Consider the following 15,638-nt stretch of genomic DNA (forward strand, 5'->3'; position numbering starts at 1 on the left):
ATGTCTAATTTCAACCTCACCTCTTCTGACCCTTCTGTATTCATCCTAATGGGCATCCCTGGCCTGGAAGCAGCCCACATCTGGATTGCCATCCCCTTCTGTGTATGCTACATTATCAGCCTGCTGGGAAATTTCCTGATTCTGTTTGTGGTAGGCAAAGAGCAGAGCCTGCACACGCCGATGTACCTGCTGCTCTGCATGCTGGCACTCACCGACATCGGCATGTCTTCCTCTGTTGTGCCGAAAGCCCTGTGTATATTGTGGTTCAATCTGAAAGACATTACTGTGGGAGGCTGCCTCACCCAGATGTTCTTCCTGCACATGGTTATTGTGATGCAATCAGCCGTTCTCAGCACTATGGCCTTTGATCGCTACGTTGCCATATGCAACCCTCTGAGATATGCCACCATCCTCACCAATGCACGCATAGCTAAGCTAGGGCTAGTGGGTTTAGTAAGAGCTGTTCTCTTGGTTTTGCCCATGCCTCTGCGCCTGAGCAGCCTGCCGTTCTGTGCCAACCACATTATCCGCCACACATACTGCGAGCACATGTCTGTGGCAAAGATTTCCTGTGGGGACATCACAGTCAGTCGGACGTATGGATTGGGAATGATATTATCAGTCTCTGGGTTAGATCTGACACTCATTGCTCTGTCCTATGGACTGATCATCAGAGCTATCCTCAAAGTCTCCTCCAAGACAGCCCACCAGAAAGCCCTCAACACCTGCACAGCCCACATCTGTGTGATTCTGGTGTCTTACTCTTCCTGCCTTTTCTCCTCTCTGACACAAAGGTTCGGCCAGAGCATCCCTTCCCAAGCACACGTCACTATCGCCAATGTCTATCTCCTTGTCCCTTCCATGTTCAACCCCATCATCTATGGGGTCAAAACCAAAGAACTGCGCACCAAAGTGAGTAAATACGTCTGCAGAAGGTGCTTACCTGGAGCCAACGACCCTAAACCTGCATAACAAGATGGCGAAAGGAGACCTCCTCATTAAACAATTGTGCTCTCCCCAATTTAGCTTCAGCTCAACATGGGAGACATTCTTAGTCTCAGATGTTCCTCACAGTCAAGGTCTTAGCACTGTGAGACTCGATTGCTCAGTTGTCTCTTTCTGATCAATAGCATTACCCATAAGCCCTCTCCTCAACACACCCTGGGACTTAGCATGTCTGTGACTTCAAGGCCACTGGAAAATATTGCAGTTTCTGGACAGAAAGTGACTTTCCATGAGTCCTAATTGAAGCTGCATTTTCAGAGAACCAAGGCAACAACAATGATTACGGGTTTGAAATATATCCCATATGGGGTGTGTCTAGACTGCAGGCTTCTTTCGAAAGAGCCTCTTTCGAAAGCATCTTTCGAAAGAGGCTCTTTCGAAAGAGCGCATCTAGACTGCAGGCGGATCTTTCGATAGCGGAAATCCGCTTTTTCGAAAGAGAGCACCCAGCGAGTCTGGATGCTCTCTTTCGAAGACAGCCTCTTTACATTGAAGAACGCCTTCCTTCGAAAGAAGAACTTTCCTCATGAAACGAGGTTTACCGCCATCGAAAGAAAAGCCGCGTTCTTTCGAAATAATTTCGAAAGAACGCGGCTTGAGTCTGGATGCAGGGAAGTTCTTTCGAAAAAAGGCTACTTTTTTCGAAAGAACCGCTGAGTGTGGACACAGCCATGAAGAGAGCTTAAAAAGACTTGGACTTTTCAGCTTATAAAAGAGGAGACTAAGGGGGGATATGATTGTTGTGGAAAAAGTGAATAAGGAAAAGTTATTTACGTGTTCCCCCAATATAAGAACTAGGAGTCACGAAATGTGATTAATAGGCAGTATGTTTAAAACAAACAAGAGGAAGTTTTTCTTCACTCACCACACAGTCAAACTATGGAACTCCTTGCTAGAGGCTGTGGTGAAGACTAGGACTTTAACAGGGTTCAAAAAAGGGCTAGATAGATTCATGGAGGTTAGGTCCATCAATGGCTATTAGCTAGGATGTGTAGGAATGGTGTGCCTAGCCTCTGTTTTTTCAGGAAATGATTGACAGGAGAGGGATCACATGAGGATTACCTGTTCTGTTCACTCCCTCTGAGGCATCTTGGACTGGCCACTTTCAGCACACAGGATACTGAGCTAGATGGCCCTTTGGTCTGACCCAGTATGGCTGTTTTATTTTCTTAAAAAAAGGAACTTTAATTCTGGAAAACTTTATCATATCCCCATTGATCCTGGAACAAAATTTGCCCGATTTTTCAAAATGGAATCCTTCAGTAAGCCTGGAGGATAAACTAATGGTTTGAAGTAGAAAGTGTTCAGGCAGAAAAGCTGCTGCAGGAATTGATGATGTTCTACTCGAGCTTTTTGGTGAGACTTGCAAGACAGTGCACTTTTAAGAACCAAAATGCTGTGTGTCACCACCCCCTTTGAATCTAATAACTCTCTGCCTACACAGACAATTTTCGAGTTGCTTTTAGGGTGATGTGTCTCTATACACACGTGCCCAAGTGTCAAAAGTAGATGCTGAGATTTCATGCTGGAGTCAGTGAAACAAATTAAATCTCTATTACCATCCCTCATACGAGTGATTGAATCACATGCAGTACTCAGTCTTTCTGCTGTGCTTTGCCCTTGAGGATGCAGGTTGTCTGGTATCTCCTTTTTGTCATGGTCTGGAGGAGACCTTGGCACTTGGAGAAGCCATGGAGAGGTTTGCCCACTTAGAACAACCAAATAGAGGTAAACCTCTGTTTATGTTATGTTGACAGAACTCAGCAGTAGTGTAGACGCAGGTATAGTTTTGTCGACAAAAGTGGACTTTTGTCAACAAAACCCTGCAGACTAGACAGACCCCAACTACCCATGTTTTACACGTGTGTTGACACCATAAATTCCCCAATTCCCAGTCCCTGTCACAGCTTACAGGTGAGAGTGGATCAAATCAGCATCATTCAGCCAACGATGCTTCATGCTGCCCATTGCCAGGATCTGTGTCCCGGTGCTGAAATCGATCCCAACAAACATTTCTCAGGCTTCTCCTGGGCAGGTGCTCGCATTCTCCAACAATGGGGTGCTGCCCAGGTGAATCATAGGAATGTGTGAAGGGAGGTGCCTCGTTTGTCAATCCAGTGCTCTGTCTGTCAACCCCAGGCTGCTGGAGATGATGCAGCAGGGCCATGTTCCCCCGGTGGGTAGAGTAAAGGGGAAAGCCCAGGCCCCAGACACTGGGGGGTGAGAGCAGGAGTCTGGGGAGACCATGGGAAAAAGAGCAACAAGGGGCACAGCAGGGCAGCAGACTAGACCCAGACCACCATTTTGTACTTTCCTGCCCCCAGTATTGTAAAAGGAATTTCAAACTATTATCAGCAGCGCGCTGAGCGTGAGAGACGGCTTCCCTGAGAAACGGGGGTGGCTGTGACGCAGGGCGAGACCCGCACGTAACAGCTGCAGGGAGGGCGGCAGGGGAAGTCCTAGCCAAATGCAGCAGGTGAAAATATGGCAAAGCTTGTTTCCCACTGGGGTTTCCATGGAGTGTGTCCAGTGATGGGCCTAGGCCTCATTGTGCGGTAGGCCGTGACATACTCACAAGCAACAGGACACGGCCCTGAGAGATACCCCAGCAGCTCCAAAGAGACACCCCACCTGCGTATGTCACCTCGCAGAATATTTTGAGAGGAAACTCAGGAGCAGCCACTCCCCTACACACCCAAAGGACTATGATCTACCCCTACTTCAGAGCCCACTGCTTCCATGGGGCCTGCTGGGCTGTGCCCAGAATTAAATAGACATGTTCAGGGATCTGGGTCTGTGAATCAACATAAAAAACTCAAGCTGCACCTCCTGCTCGGCCCAGCATTTACAGGGACCAACTTCCACTTTGCCACAGGCCAAATCACTCCTGTGTCAGCCCATGTTCCTCTTCCCATGGCCACACTTATAGAGACATTTGTAAGCCCTCAGATATCAGTCAGGCATAGCCTCCACTGCATAGGCCACAGATATGTCATGCCATGCAGTGTCCCAGATTTGGTTCAGGTTGTGAAGGGGGTTAATTGCCTCAGGATATGTCTACACTACAATGTTAGTTCGAACTAACGGACGTTAATTCGAACTAACATTCATAGCCGCTACACTAGCGCTCCGCTAGTTCGAATTTGAATCGAACTAGCGGAGCGCTTAGTTCGAACTAGGTAAACCTCATTTTACGAGGATTAAGCCTAGTTCGAACTAGCTAGACTGTGTAGCCCCTTAATTCGAACTAGTGGGAGGCTAGCCCTCCCCAGGTTTCCCTGGTGGCCACTCTGGCCAACACCAGGGAAACTCTATGCCCCCCTCCCGGCCCCGGACCCCTTAAAGGGGCACGGGCTGGCTACGGTGCCCGTGCCAGGTGCAAGCCTGCCAGCACCCAGCCAGCAGACCCTGCACCTGGCAAGGCTTGAGCCAGCCACCCAATGCCCCCCAGCCCTCCCCCTCTTCCCGGGACCAGGCTGGCGGCAAGAGGCGGGCACCCGCCTGGGCTAGTGCGGACATCGTGGACTTCGTCCACGATCTCCGCACTAGGCACAGGAAAGTGGCTGTCTAGGGCAGGAGAGCTGCCAGCCTGGCCACCCAGGAGCAGGTGTGCATGAAAATCAAGGGGGTCCACTGAGACCTCCGACCCTGAGCCCTGAGCTTACAGTGGCCGTCCTGGGTCAGACCAAAGGTCCATCTAGCCCAGTAGCCTGTCTGCCGACAGCGGCCAACCCTAGGGACCCTGGAGGGGATGGACCGAAGACAGTGACCAAGCCATTTGTCTCGTGCCATCCCTCTCCAGCCTTCCACAAACTTTGGGCAGGGACACCACTCCTACCCCCTGGCTAAGACTACTCCATGGACCCAACCTCTATGACTTGATCTCACTTCCCTTTAAACTCTGTTCTAGTTGTAGCCTTCACAGCCTCCTGCATCAAGGAGCTCCACAGGTTTACTAGTTGCTTTGTGAACAACAACTTTCTCTTACTAGTTTCAAGCCTGCTACCCATTCCTTTCCTTTGGTGTCCTCTAGTCCTTCTTTATGGGAAGTCATGAAGAACTTTTCTGAATGCACCCTCTCCACCTAACCCCTGCTTTTAGAGACCTCTATCCTGTCCCCCCTCCGTCCCCTCTTTTCTAAGCTGAACAGTCCCAGTCTCTGTAGCCTCTCTTCATCTGGGACCTGTTCCCAACCCCTGATCATGTTAGTTGCCCTCCCCTCTCCCAGCCTTTCTCTTCCCCTCTCCCACCTCCTTTTCCCAGTCTCCCCCAGTTTTGTTCAATAAAGACAGAGTCAATGTTGGAAGAAACGTTATCTTTATTTTGTACATCAATAAGAAGGGGGGCTAGGGAAGGGTAAGTGGAAAGAGGTGAGGGAGGAATGGGGTACGAGCCCCCGATGGGGAGGACTGGGCTGGCTCTGCGGGCTTCTGGGGGTGGAAGCTCTCCTGCAGCCCCCCAATTGCCCCCTCTCCCCAGATGGCAGCCTGCGGCAAGTGCAGCTGGGCTGATGGCCGAGTGGTGTGATGTGCCCAGTGTGGGTACTCCGGGCACTCCAAGATAGGACTGCTTTGCTGTCCCTCATCGAGTTAGACAAGCAAGCGGGGAACCCTGAGAACAGTCTGTCCAGGGTGGGGGTCGGGACCCTTTAAGCGCAGCCCTCGGCTAGCCTGAGACAGCATCTCCACGCTCTAAGTCCTCTCTGATGCCCTGCCGGCACTGCTTCTGGCCATCCTTAAGCCCTGTTCAGAGTCCACTCAATGTGGACTTACTAGTTCGAATTAGCAAAACGCTAATTCGAACTAGTTTTTAGTTCTAGACGCGTTACTTCGAATTAGCTTAGTTCGAATTAACTAATTCGAACTAAGTTAGTTCGAACTAGCGCTGTAGTATAGACATACCCTCAGTGTGTAGCGGGCAGGACAGAGAGGGGATCTGGTTTCTTCCTCAGACACTGAATGGCAGCAAGCCAGGGAGACCCAGTCTTGTGGTCTGGAGAGCACCCAGTTGCAAGAACAGGGCTAGCATAGTGATGAACAATGCCGTACACATTAGTATTATAGGGCACATTTGCTACAGTATCCCTCAATAAACAAGGTGTCTGGGTCTAGTCTGGGTCTGGGTCTGTACTAGTCTCTTGAGCAAAAACTAGTCTGGGTCTGCTAGTCTCTTAACCAAAGCTCCTCAGCACAGAAACACCCAGTTAGACACCCATGGCTGCTCCTTGTCAGCTGACTGGGCTCTAGGACCCTGTGATGTTGGAGGGTCTATGGGTGGGTGATATGGAGGAGGTGAAGGCCTGTGAGTGTCAGGACATAACAAAGGCCCCCTTATCACCTCAGGGCTAGAGGCACGGAGGGGGGATGGTTTGTGAGAGACAGTGTGGGGGGTAGCAGCCCCCTTTCTCTTCCAGGGAGATGATATGGGATTGGCTGATTGTGTGGAATGGGCTGGGGGATGTGGCTGAAGGGAAGTTGAGGGGAGCTGGCCATAGAGCTCTGTGGGAAAGATGGGGCAGGGGGAAGAGGGTGATATTGGAAGGGGAGGAGATGGAAGGGGCCAGGAGAAGGAGGACTGGAGGCTGGAGTGGGAGCAGAAGGGAGCATGACAATATGGAGACCAAGCAGGACACTGGGCTGCAGGAGAGAACCGTGGAGGTGGGAGGGCAGGATGAAGGCCCTGGGGCCGGAAGGGGTGAACATAAGAATGGCCATACTGAGTGTGACCAAACGTCCATCTAGCCCAGTTTCCTGTCACCCAACAGTGGCCAATGCCAGGTGCATCAGAGAGAAGGATCAGAACAGGTAATCCTCATGTGATCCCTCCCCTGTCACCAACCTCCAGAGAGACACCATTCCTACCCATCCTGGCTAATGGCCATTGATGGACCTAATCTCCATGAATCTATCTAGCTCTTTTTTGAACCCTGTTAAAATCCTAGTCTTCAAAACATCCTCTGGCAAGGAGTTCCACAGATTGAATGTATGCTGAGTGAAGAAAACTTCTTTTGATTTGATTGAACCCTTGGGTATGTCTACACTAGAAAGTTAGTTCGAACTAACGGACGTTAGTTCGAACTAACTTTCCTATGCGCTACACTAGCGCTCCGCTAGTTCGAATTTGAATCGAACTAGCGGAGCGCTTAGTTCGAACTAGGTAAACCTCATTTTACGAGGACTAACGCCTAGTTCGAACTAGCTAGTTTGAACTAAGGGCTGTGTAGCCCTTTAGTTCGAACTAGTGGGAGGCTAGCCCTCCCCAGGTTTCCCTGGTGGCCACTCTGGCCAACACCAGGGAAACTCTATGCCCCCCTCCCGGCCCCGGACCCCTTAAAGGGGCACGGGCTGGCTACGGTGCCCGTGCCAGGTGCAAGCCTGCCAGCACCCAGCTAGCAGACCCTGCACCTGGCACGGCACAGAGCCACCCACCCGATGCCCCCCAGCCCACTCCCTCTTGCCGGGACCAGGCTGGCGGCTCCCAGGAGCTTGCCCTGGACCGCAAGAGGCGGGCACCTTCCTGGGCTAGTGCGGACATCGTGGACCTCGTCCACGATCTCCGCACTAGGCACAGGAAAGTGGCCGTCTAGGGCAGGAGAGCTGCCAGCCTGGCCACCCAGGACCAGGTGTGCATGAAAATCAAGGGGGTCCACTGAGACCCCCGACACTGAGCCCTGAGCTTACAATGGCCGTACTGGGTCAGACCAAAGGTCCATCTAGCCCAGTAGCCTGTCTGCCAACAGCGGCCAACCCTAGGGACCCTGGAGGGGATGGACCGAAGACAATGACCAAGCCATTTGTCTCGTGCCATCCCTCTCCAGCCTTCCACAAACTTTGGGCAGGGATACCACTCCTACCCTCTGGCTAATAGGACTCCATGGACCCAACCTCCATCACTTTATCTCACTTCCCTTTCAACTCTGTTCTAGTTCTAGCCTTCACAGCCTCCTGCAGCAAGGAGTTCCACAGGTTAACTATTTGCTTTGTCAACCACAACAACAACTTTCTCTTACTAGTTTCAAGCCTGCTACCCATTCCTTTCCTTTGGTGTCCTCTAGTCCTTCTTTATGGGAACTCAGGAAGAACTTTTCTGAATGCACCCTCTCCACCCAACCCCTGCTTTGAGAGACCTCTATCCTGTCCCCCCTCCGTCTCCTCTTTTCTAAGCTGAACAGTCCCAGTCTCTGTAGCCTCTCTTCATCTGGGACCTGTTCCCAACCCCTGATCATGTTAGTTGCCCTCCCCTCTCCCAGCCTTTCTCTTCCCCTCTCCCACCTCCTTTTCCCAGTCTCCCCCAGTTTTGTTCAATAAAGACAGAGTCAATGTTGGAAGAAACGTTATCTTTATTTTGTACATCAATAAGAAGGGGGGCTAGGGAAGGGCAAGTGGAAGGAGGTGAGGGAGGAATGGGGTACGAGCCCCCGATGGGGAGGACTGGGCTGGCTCTGCGGGCTTCTGGGGGTGGAAGCTCTCCTGCAGCCCCCCAATTACTCCCTCTCCCCAGATGGCAGCCTGCGGCAAGTGCAGCCGGGCTGATGGCCGAGTGGTGTGATGTGCCCAGTGTGGGCACTCAGGGCACTCCAAGCCAGAACTTCTTTGCAAGCGGGGCACCCCTTAGAACTGTGTGTCCGGGGTGGGGGTCGGGACCCTTTAAGCGCAGCCCTCGGCTAGCCTGAGACAGCATCTCCATGCTCTAAGTCCTCCTTTTATGCCCTGCCGGCACTGCTTCCGGCCATCATTAAGCCCTGTTCAGAGTCCACTCAATGTGGACTTACTAGTTCGAACTAGCAAAACGCTAGTTCGAACTAGTTTTTAGTTCTAGATGCGTTAGTTCGAACTAGCTTAGTTCGAATTAACTAATTCGAACTAAGTTAGTTCGAACTAGCGCTGTAGTGTAGACGTACCCCTTCTGACTATTGATTTCATTTGGTGACCCCTAGTTCTTATATTGTGTGAATAAGTAAATAACTTTTCCTTATTCACATTTTCTACACCAGACATGATTTTATAGACCTCTATCATATCCCCCCATAATCCCCTCTTTTATAAAATGAAAAATCCAAGTCTTTTTAATCTCTCTTCATATCAGACCCGCTCCTAACCCCTAATCATTATAGTTGCCCTTTTCTGAACCTTTTCCAATGCCAAGATATCTTTTTTGAGATGAGGTGACCAACTCTGTATGCAGTATTCAAGATGTGGGCATACCATGTTTTTATATAAAGGCAGTAAGATATTCTCTGTCTCATTCTCTATCCCTTTTTTAATGATTCCTAACATTCTATTTGCTTTTTTTCACTGTGGCTGCACAGTGAGTAGATGTTTTCAGAGAACTATCCACAATGACTCTTGAGTAGTTGGAGCTAAATTAGTCCCCATCATATTGTATGTATAGTTGGGATTATTTTGTCCAGTGTGCATTATTTTACATTTATAAACATTAAATTTCATTTGCCATTTTGTTGCCCAGTCACTTAGTTTGGTGAGATCTTTTTGAAGTGCTTCACAGTCTGCTTCGGTCTGATCTATCTTGATCAGTTCGGTTTCATCTACAAATTTTGCCACCTCACTTTTTGGATGGGAAAAGGTTGACAGGGTGAGGAGGGGATTATGTGGGGAGGAAGAGCATTTGTGGGGAGAGAGGCTTGCTGGGCTGGAAATGGGGTTATATAGAGTTCATGGGTGGAGCAGGGTTTGAAGAAATATGCAGAGGAATGAATGGATGCACAGTTTGCACTTGGAGTTCCAAGGAGGATGGCTGCTGTGGCTACAGAATACACCACAGCATTTGGGGAGAGGGAATGTTTCCAAATCCAGTTGCCCGTGCACCGTATAGCACACCGTCGGTGTGGCTCTGTAACAGGTCAAGTGGCACTTCAACTCACTGGAGCACAGACACCTCCTGGCCTGTCAGCTAGCACCTCTCACAAGAGTGAAATTCTCTTTGGGAACAAAATTCAGGTTCCATCCTGATCTAGAGCGAGTGCCGGCCCCTGTCTTACTGCAGTGACCCCATGTACAGCAGCTCTGAAATGGACGATTGTTGCATCTCTCAATTCAACTGAGCGATTGGATTAGCCCTTAATGCCAGACACTGCACCAGTGTAAGTGAGTGAGTGCAGGAATAGTTCAGACCATTTATCTACCAGGCATTTCCCATTTGTGCCGGCAGAGATAAAGCGTGCAACAGCGCGATCAACAGGGATTCCCAGTTGACTCACTGATCCTCACGAGCTTTCCGCAGGCTATATAAACACTGCCACAGCCTGTCTGACAGACACAGGGAATGTCCCTGCCCAAAGTGTTCCAGCGCGGCTTGCTCAGGGGCATATGGTGGCCACTCTTTGCTTTCCAGCGGCTGTGGTAAGTGCCCTGCTCAAATTCCATCGATTTCACTTACGTAATAATAGGCAGTTTCAGGAGCTTGAACTGTTTCATCTGTGAACAATGAGAGCGGCTCATTTTATTCTCCGCATCATTGTCAATTTTATCAAGGCCCCAATCCTTTAGGAAAACAGGTCCCTTCATCACCATGGGCTCGTTGGTTCAAACTGTACCTGGCTGAGGGGCAGATTTTCCATGAGTGGGAAACACAAAGCCAGTTTGTGTCCTTAGCTTCTTGTGGCACTGCTCTGGGAGTGCCGCTGACTTGCCAAAGGCTGCAGATGGGAGTAGGCTAGGAATGGCCGTGCCACTTCTGAACTGTGGTTTGTCAAAACTGGCAACTTCACTGACAGTCACTCGCTGGACCGGAAACGGTGGAGGGAACCCTGGAGAGAATTATGGAGATATACCTATCTCATAGAGCTGGAAGGGATCTTGAGAGGTCATCAAGTCCAGTCTCCTGGTCTCATGGCTGGACCAAGTGCCATCCCCAACAGATTTTTCCCACATCCCTAAATGACCCCCTCAAGGATTGAACTCACAATTGTAGATTTAGCAGGCCAATGCTCAAACCACTGAGTTATCCCTCCCCCCGTTACTGAATAACCTGCCTGTAGTTTCTAACCCAGGCAAACACTGAAAGAATGATAAGCTGTACCTGAGCCTCTCGTGGCTTCCAAAGACATGGTACCTGTGTGATGTGTAGCACCTCTCAGAGCATCTGCCTGCCAGGTACCCTATGTGGGACATTTGAGCTCATTGTCCTTGCTCCAACAAAACAGAATTTCACTGAGGGGTTTGCCTGGGTCAGGGCCACTTTGGCCAGTTTACGTCCCTCAGAATCATGTGCAGAAGTGAGGACAGGGAATTTCACGGTAAACTCGTGCATGTGGCAAAATCGCAGGTTGAGGACTCAAAGTTGTGCCTCTGCTACAGAGCAGCTCTCTGTACAGGGGTGGGTTTAGGTGAGCAAGTGATGCATCCACAGTTAACATCATAGATGGCCGTTGTTCATGCTCTTCAAGAGCTCCTTTTCTTTTGGCCATATCCCCCTCCAGACATCACCCCATGTAGCACAGAAGGGGCAAGCTGGTGTTTATAGCTAAAGCATAGTACAGCTGGATTGTGTTCCCTGTTCTGCCGTAGTGTACCTCTATGGGTTTGGCCAAGTCACTGTGAATGGTCATTGAGCAATTTGCATGACACTTCTCAGTCCATGGACCACTCACAATGAACAAAATTGTTCTCCTCTTGCAGGATGCTAAAATAGCTAAACCACTAGTGTGTTTAAGGTGAGTTGAGATCTGGAGTCAGACTGAATCCTCGTTCCAGAGTGCAGGGTGTTCTGATGGAAGAGTTTGGTTCAGGCCCTCTCTGCTTTTCATGGGCTGTTTAGCGATTTGAGTTCATACAAATCTTCATAGGCCAAGTTCCATCTCAGGGAGAGTGTGTGGTTTGGTGAAGGGCCACTCTGCTGAGAGCCAGCAGACCTGACTTCTAGCACTGATCTCCTGCATGACCTTGTACACGTTGCTTATCTTTTGTGTGCTTTTGTCCTCCCCTTAGTGAAATCGGAATCTATGTCCTCCTCCCCATGAGTGTCAAGGCATGTAGAATAGGACTCACTGGCACGTAGGGTCTTTTTGAAAGGCCTCTGAGATACAGGAAGGCAAAGCTCTATAGAAGAACAGGATATTATTAAAAGCTTCAGGGGGTAGCTGAGTTTGTCTGTACAAGATAAACTTTAAAATCAACAAATTCTGGTAGCACTTTAAAGACTAACAAAACAGGTAGAGGGTATCATGAGCTTTTGTGGGCACAGCCCACTTCTTCAGATGTAATGGAGTTTTATAACTGAGCTGGGATCCGTGAGAACCACAAGGGGTTTTAATGAATGTATCAGCTACAACTTTTTCATTGCAGGGAATGTGGTATATTAAACTGAGCAGAACCTCCCCAGGGCATCATGCCAACCTGCAATGAAACCAACATCAGTCATGCAACTTTCCTCCTGGCAGGAATCCCCGGGCTGGAAGCTGCAGGCCCCTGGATCTCCATCCCGTTCTGCTCCATGTACCTCGTGGCAATTTTAGGAAACGGTCTCATTCTGTTTGTGATAAAGACACGGAAGAGTCTCCATCAGCCCATGTACTTGTTCCTTTCCATGTTGTGTGTCACCGACCTTGGTTTATCTGCTTCCACCTTGCCCACGGTACTCAGCGTCTTCCTGTTTAACATGAGAGAAATTGACGTTGATCTCTGCCTGGCCCAACTTTTCTTTGTTCACACTTTCTCCGTCATGGAATCCTCTGTACTACTCGCCATGGCCTTTGACCGCTTTGTTGCCATACGCCACCCCCTGAGATATGCTTCGATTTTAACCAGTGCCAGGATAGGAAACATTGGGTTGCTGACAATAGTCAGGGGTATTGGCCTGCATATCCCATGCCCCATTCTTCTCAAGAGGTTGCCATACAACAGGATTCAACCTCTCTCCTATTCCTATTGTTTGCATCCAGATGTGATGAAGGTGGCCTGCGCAGACACTACGCCCAATAGCTACTATGGCTTGTTTATTGTTCTTTCTACTCTGGGCTTGGACTCTGTGCTCATTGTCTTGTCTTACGTCATGATCCTTAACACAGTGCTGAGTCTCACATCCTGGCGTGAGCGTCTCAAGGCCCTGAACACCTGCATCTCCCACATCTGTGTCACACTGCTGTTCTACACCCCACTGCTCAGTTTGTCTATGATCCACAGGTTCACGAAAAATGCCCTTCCGCTGAGTCAAATTCTTCTGTCTTATCTCCACCTTCTCCTCCCTCCTGTGCTCAACCCCATTGTGTACAGCATAAAAACCAAAGAGATTCGTAAGCAGATCATGAAGATCTTTCAAAATTATTCCACTAAGAGGCTCTGATGGGGGCACTGAATAAGTTTGTCTAATCTGTATGGCTACGTCTACATTGGCACCCCTTTCTGGAAAAGGGATGCTAATGAGACGAGTCGGAATTTGCATTTACATGGCTGCCGCTTTTTTCCGGCTTGGGGATAAGCCGGAGAAAAGCGCCAGTCTAGACGCGATCCTCCAGAAAATAAGCCGGAAGAAAGTAGGAATAAGAAATCCTCCGGAAAAGGGCTTATTTTCCGGAGAATCGCGTCTAGACTGGCGCTTTTCTCCGGCTTATCCCCAAGCCGGAAAAAAGCGGCAGCCATGTAAATGCAAATGCCGCGGGGGATATTTAAATCCCCCGCAGATTTGCAATTCCGACTCATCTCATTAGCATCCCTTTTCCGGAAAGTGGTACCAATGTAGACGTAGCCTTTATGTGTGAACGTCCATACCCATGACATCCAAGAGTTGCTGTGACCCTGCACCAGCAAGGGTTAAGCATCCAGGCAGCTGACTGAACTAAATACAACTTTCAAGAGTGTATGAGGAATGTATTGAAATGGAAATAGGGCCATTCCTTGTAGATAGCTGAAGGAGCCATAGTAAACATACTAGCATTCTTGAAAAATAAGTCTGCATTGTTGGAGAATCAGACATAGGTAATTATTTTATTTGTCTGCATTTACCTATATCTTATTAGAAATTTAATGAGATCTGATTACTTTGTAAATACTATATTGCGATTCGTGTCTGTAATGCTTCATTACTGTATTCTATTGGTTCAGTGATCAAAAGGTTATATTAACCTTTAGATGAAACTTGCTATTTTTAATTGTCTTTATTTCTCTTTGAAGTTTGTGGTAAACTACCTATGAACCATTTGAATTGTTAATTGCCTTATGCTAAGCAATGCAAGTAGTTATCGGTGTATGCCCAGGAAAAAATATGTAGTTTCAAGCACAAAGTACATTGTCTATTCTTCTCCAAAGAAATTCCTGCTTTGATCAGTTGCTGACACAAGGCAAATCAGATGAACTTCAGTTTTAAAGGGGCTTTGGGGCATGATTCTTAACATTTCAGTTGTGCTTAAATTATGTCAAAGAAAGTTCAAGTCTCATGAGAGAGGACTATTCTGGATTAGCCGTGTAACGCTTATGGAAGAAATTGAATAAACACTGGAGATGGACCGCTTATTCGATTATTACTTTTTCTATTAAGTCCAGAAGGATTTCTACAAATCAGCAGCCTCACCATCTCATCAATGAAACTGATCTAAGAACCTGATTCACATCTGTTTGTATACTTGTCTTTTAACCGCAGTAACTCTCTTTTATTTTGAAATGAATTCTAGTTTAGTTAATAAGAATTGTCTGTATGCATCTATTTGGCTAAAATCTGAAATATTCATTGACCTGTTGGGCAATGTATTTGACTTCTTGGGACTGGGACATCTTTATTTATGGTGAATAATATTTTGAATAACTCTCACTATATGGATGTAGTTGTCTTTTTGGGAACCAATGTCTGGAATGCTTAAAGGGAACTGTATTTTGGCTTCTTGATAATCAGTGTGGAATTCCGTATGTTTTGTTACTGACTTGGTAAATTTTATTATAAGATTAAGCCAGCAGCTTTGGGGATTGACTTTGTAGTTTTTCCTAATTAAGCATTCTCAGTATAGCCCCACTGTTGATCACTGTCACTGCTTCCCAAAAAGGAAAATTGTGATGTTCACTCTAAAACTAGTGGCAGAATATCCCAGTCTGCAAAACTGCAGCCCTGTGCCCTTAGATCTCATCTTTCATCAGTTAAGTACCTTGTTTTGGATGGGGATTTAGGGGTGTTCAGGGGAATACATATAAGGAAGAAGCAGTTGTAAGGAAGAAAGACCACATGCATTAATTCTTAAACTAATTAGCACATTGACTTTAAAAACGTATTCTGTATTCTGAAAGCATTGGCGGTGTCTATACTCTATTTTGTATCCATTCAGAAGTCAAATCCCTGATCAAGACGCAAAATTTGACTCAGCTTCCGATATGGCTTTGCTACTGATGTCTCTATGATAAAATGTATTTTATTGTTACCTTGCTCTTCATTGGAAATAATTGTTATTAATAGTTACTTATTTTTAAATCCTTACTATGCCCTTCTGTAATATAACAGGTGGTCTGGAGGCACTGCTGTGAGGAATGAATATGGGCAAATTGCTTAGAACTAGGGCTATTTATAGACCAAGACTGGGGGTTTCTCTTCTATAAGGCCCCAAACCAGTCACATAAACCACTTCCGCTGCCAATCTGGCCAGCAAGAAGTCACACATGAAATCCCCTCAGTAGATATTCTACATAGACAAAGAA

At 48.0% G+C, this 15,638-nt stretch overlaps 2 protein-coding genes across 2 annotated transcripts; both read left to right on the plus strand.

Moving 5' to 3' along the window:
• On the plus strand, positions 1 to 972 carry LOC102463489 (olfactory receptor 52D1-like). The gene has a single exon (XM_006128827.4). It carries the CDS (start codon positions 1 to 3, stop codon positions 970 to 972), a length of 972 nt encoding a protein of 323 aa, XP_006128889.4.
• An 11,379-nt stretch (positions 973 to 12,351) lies between these two features.
• Positions 12,352 to 13,305, plus strand: LOC102463256 (olfactory receptor 51G2-like). Its single transcript, XM_006128826.3, has one exon. It carries the CDS (start codon positions 12,352 to 12,354, stop codon positions 13,303 to 13,305), a length of 954 nt encoding a protein of 317 aa, XP_006128888.2.
• The last annotated feature ends 2,333 nt before the right edge of the window (positions 13,306 to 15,638 follow it).

Source organism: Pelodiscus sinensis, chromosome 1 (genome assembly GCF_052426305.1).
Source record: "Pelodiscus sinensis isolate ZL-2025 chromosome 1, ASM5242630v1, whole genome shotgun sequence".
Classification (NCBI taxonomy): Eukaryota; Metazoa; Chordata; order Testudines; family Trionychidae; genus Pelodiscus; species Pelodiscus sinensis.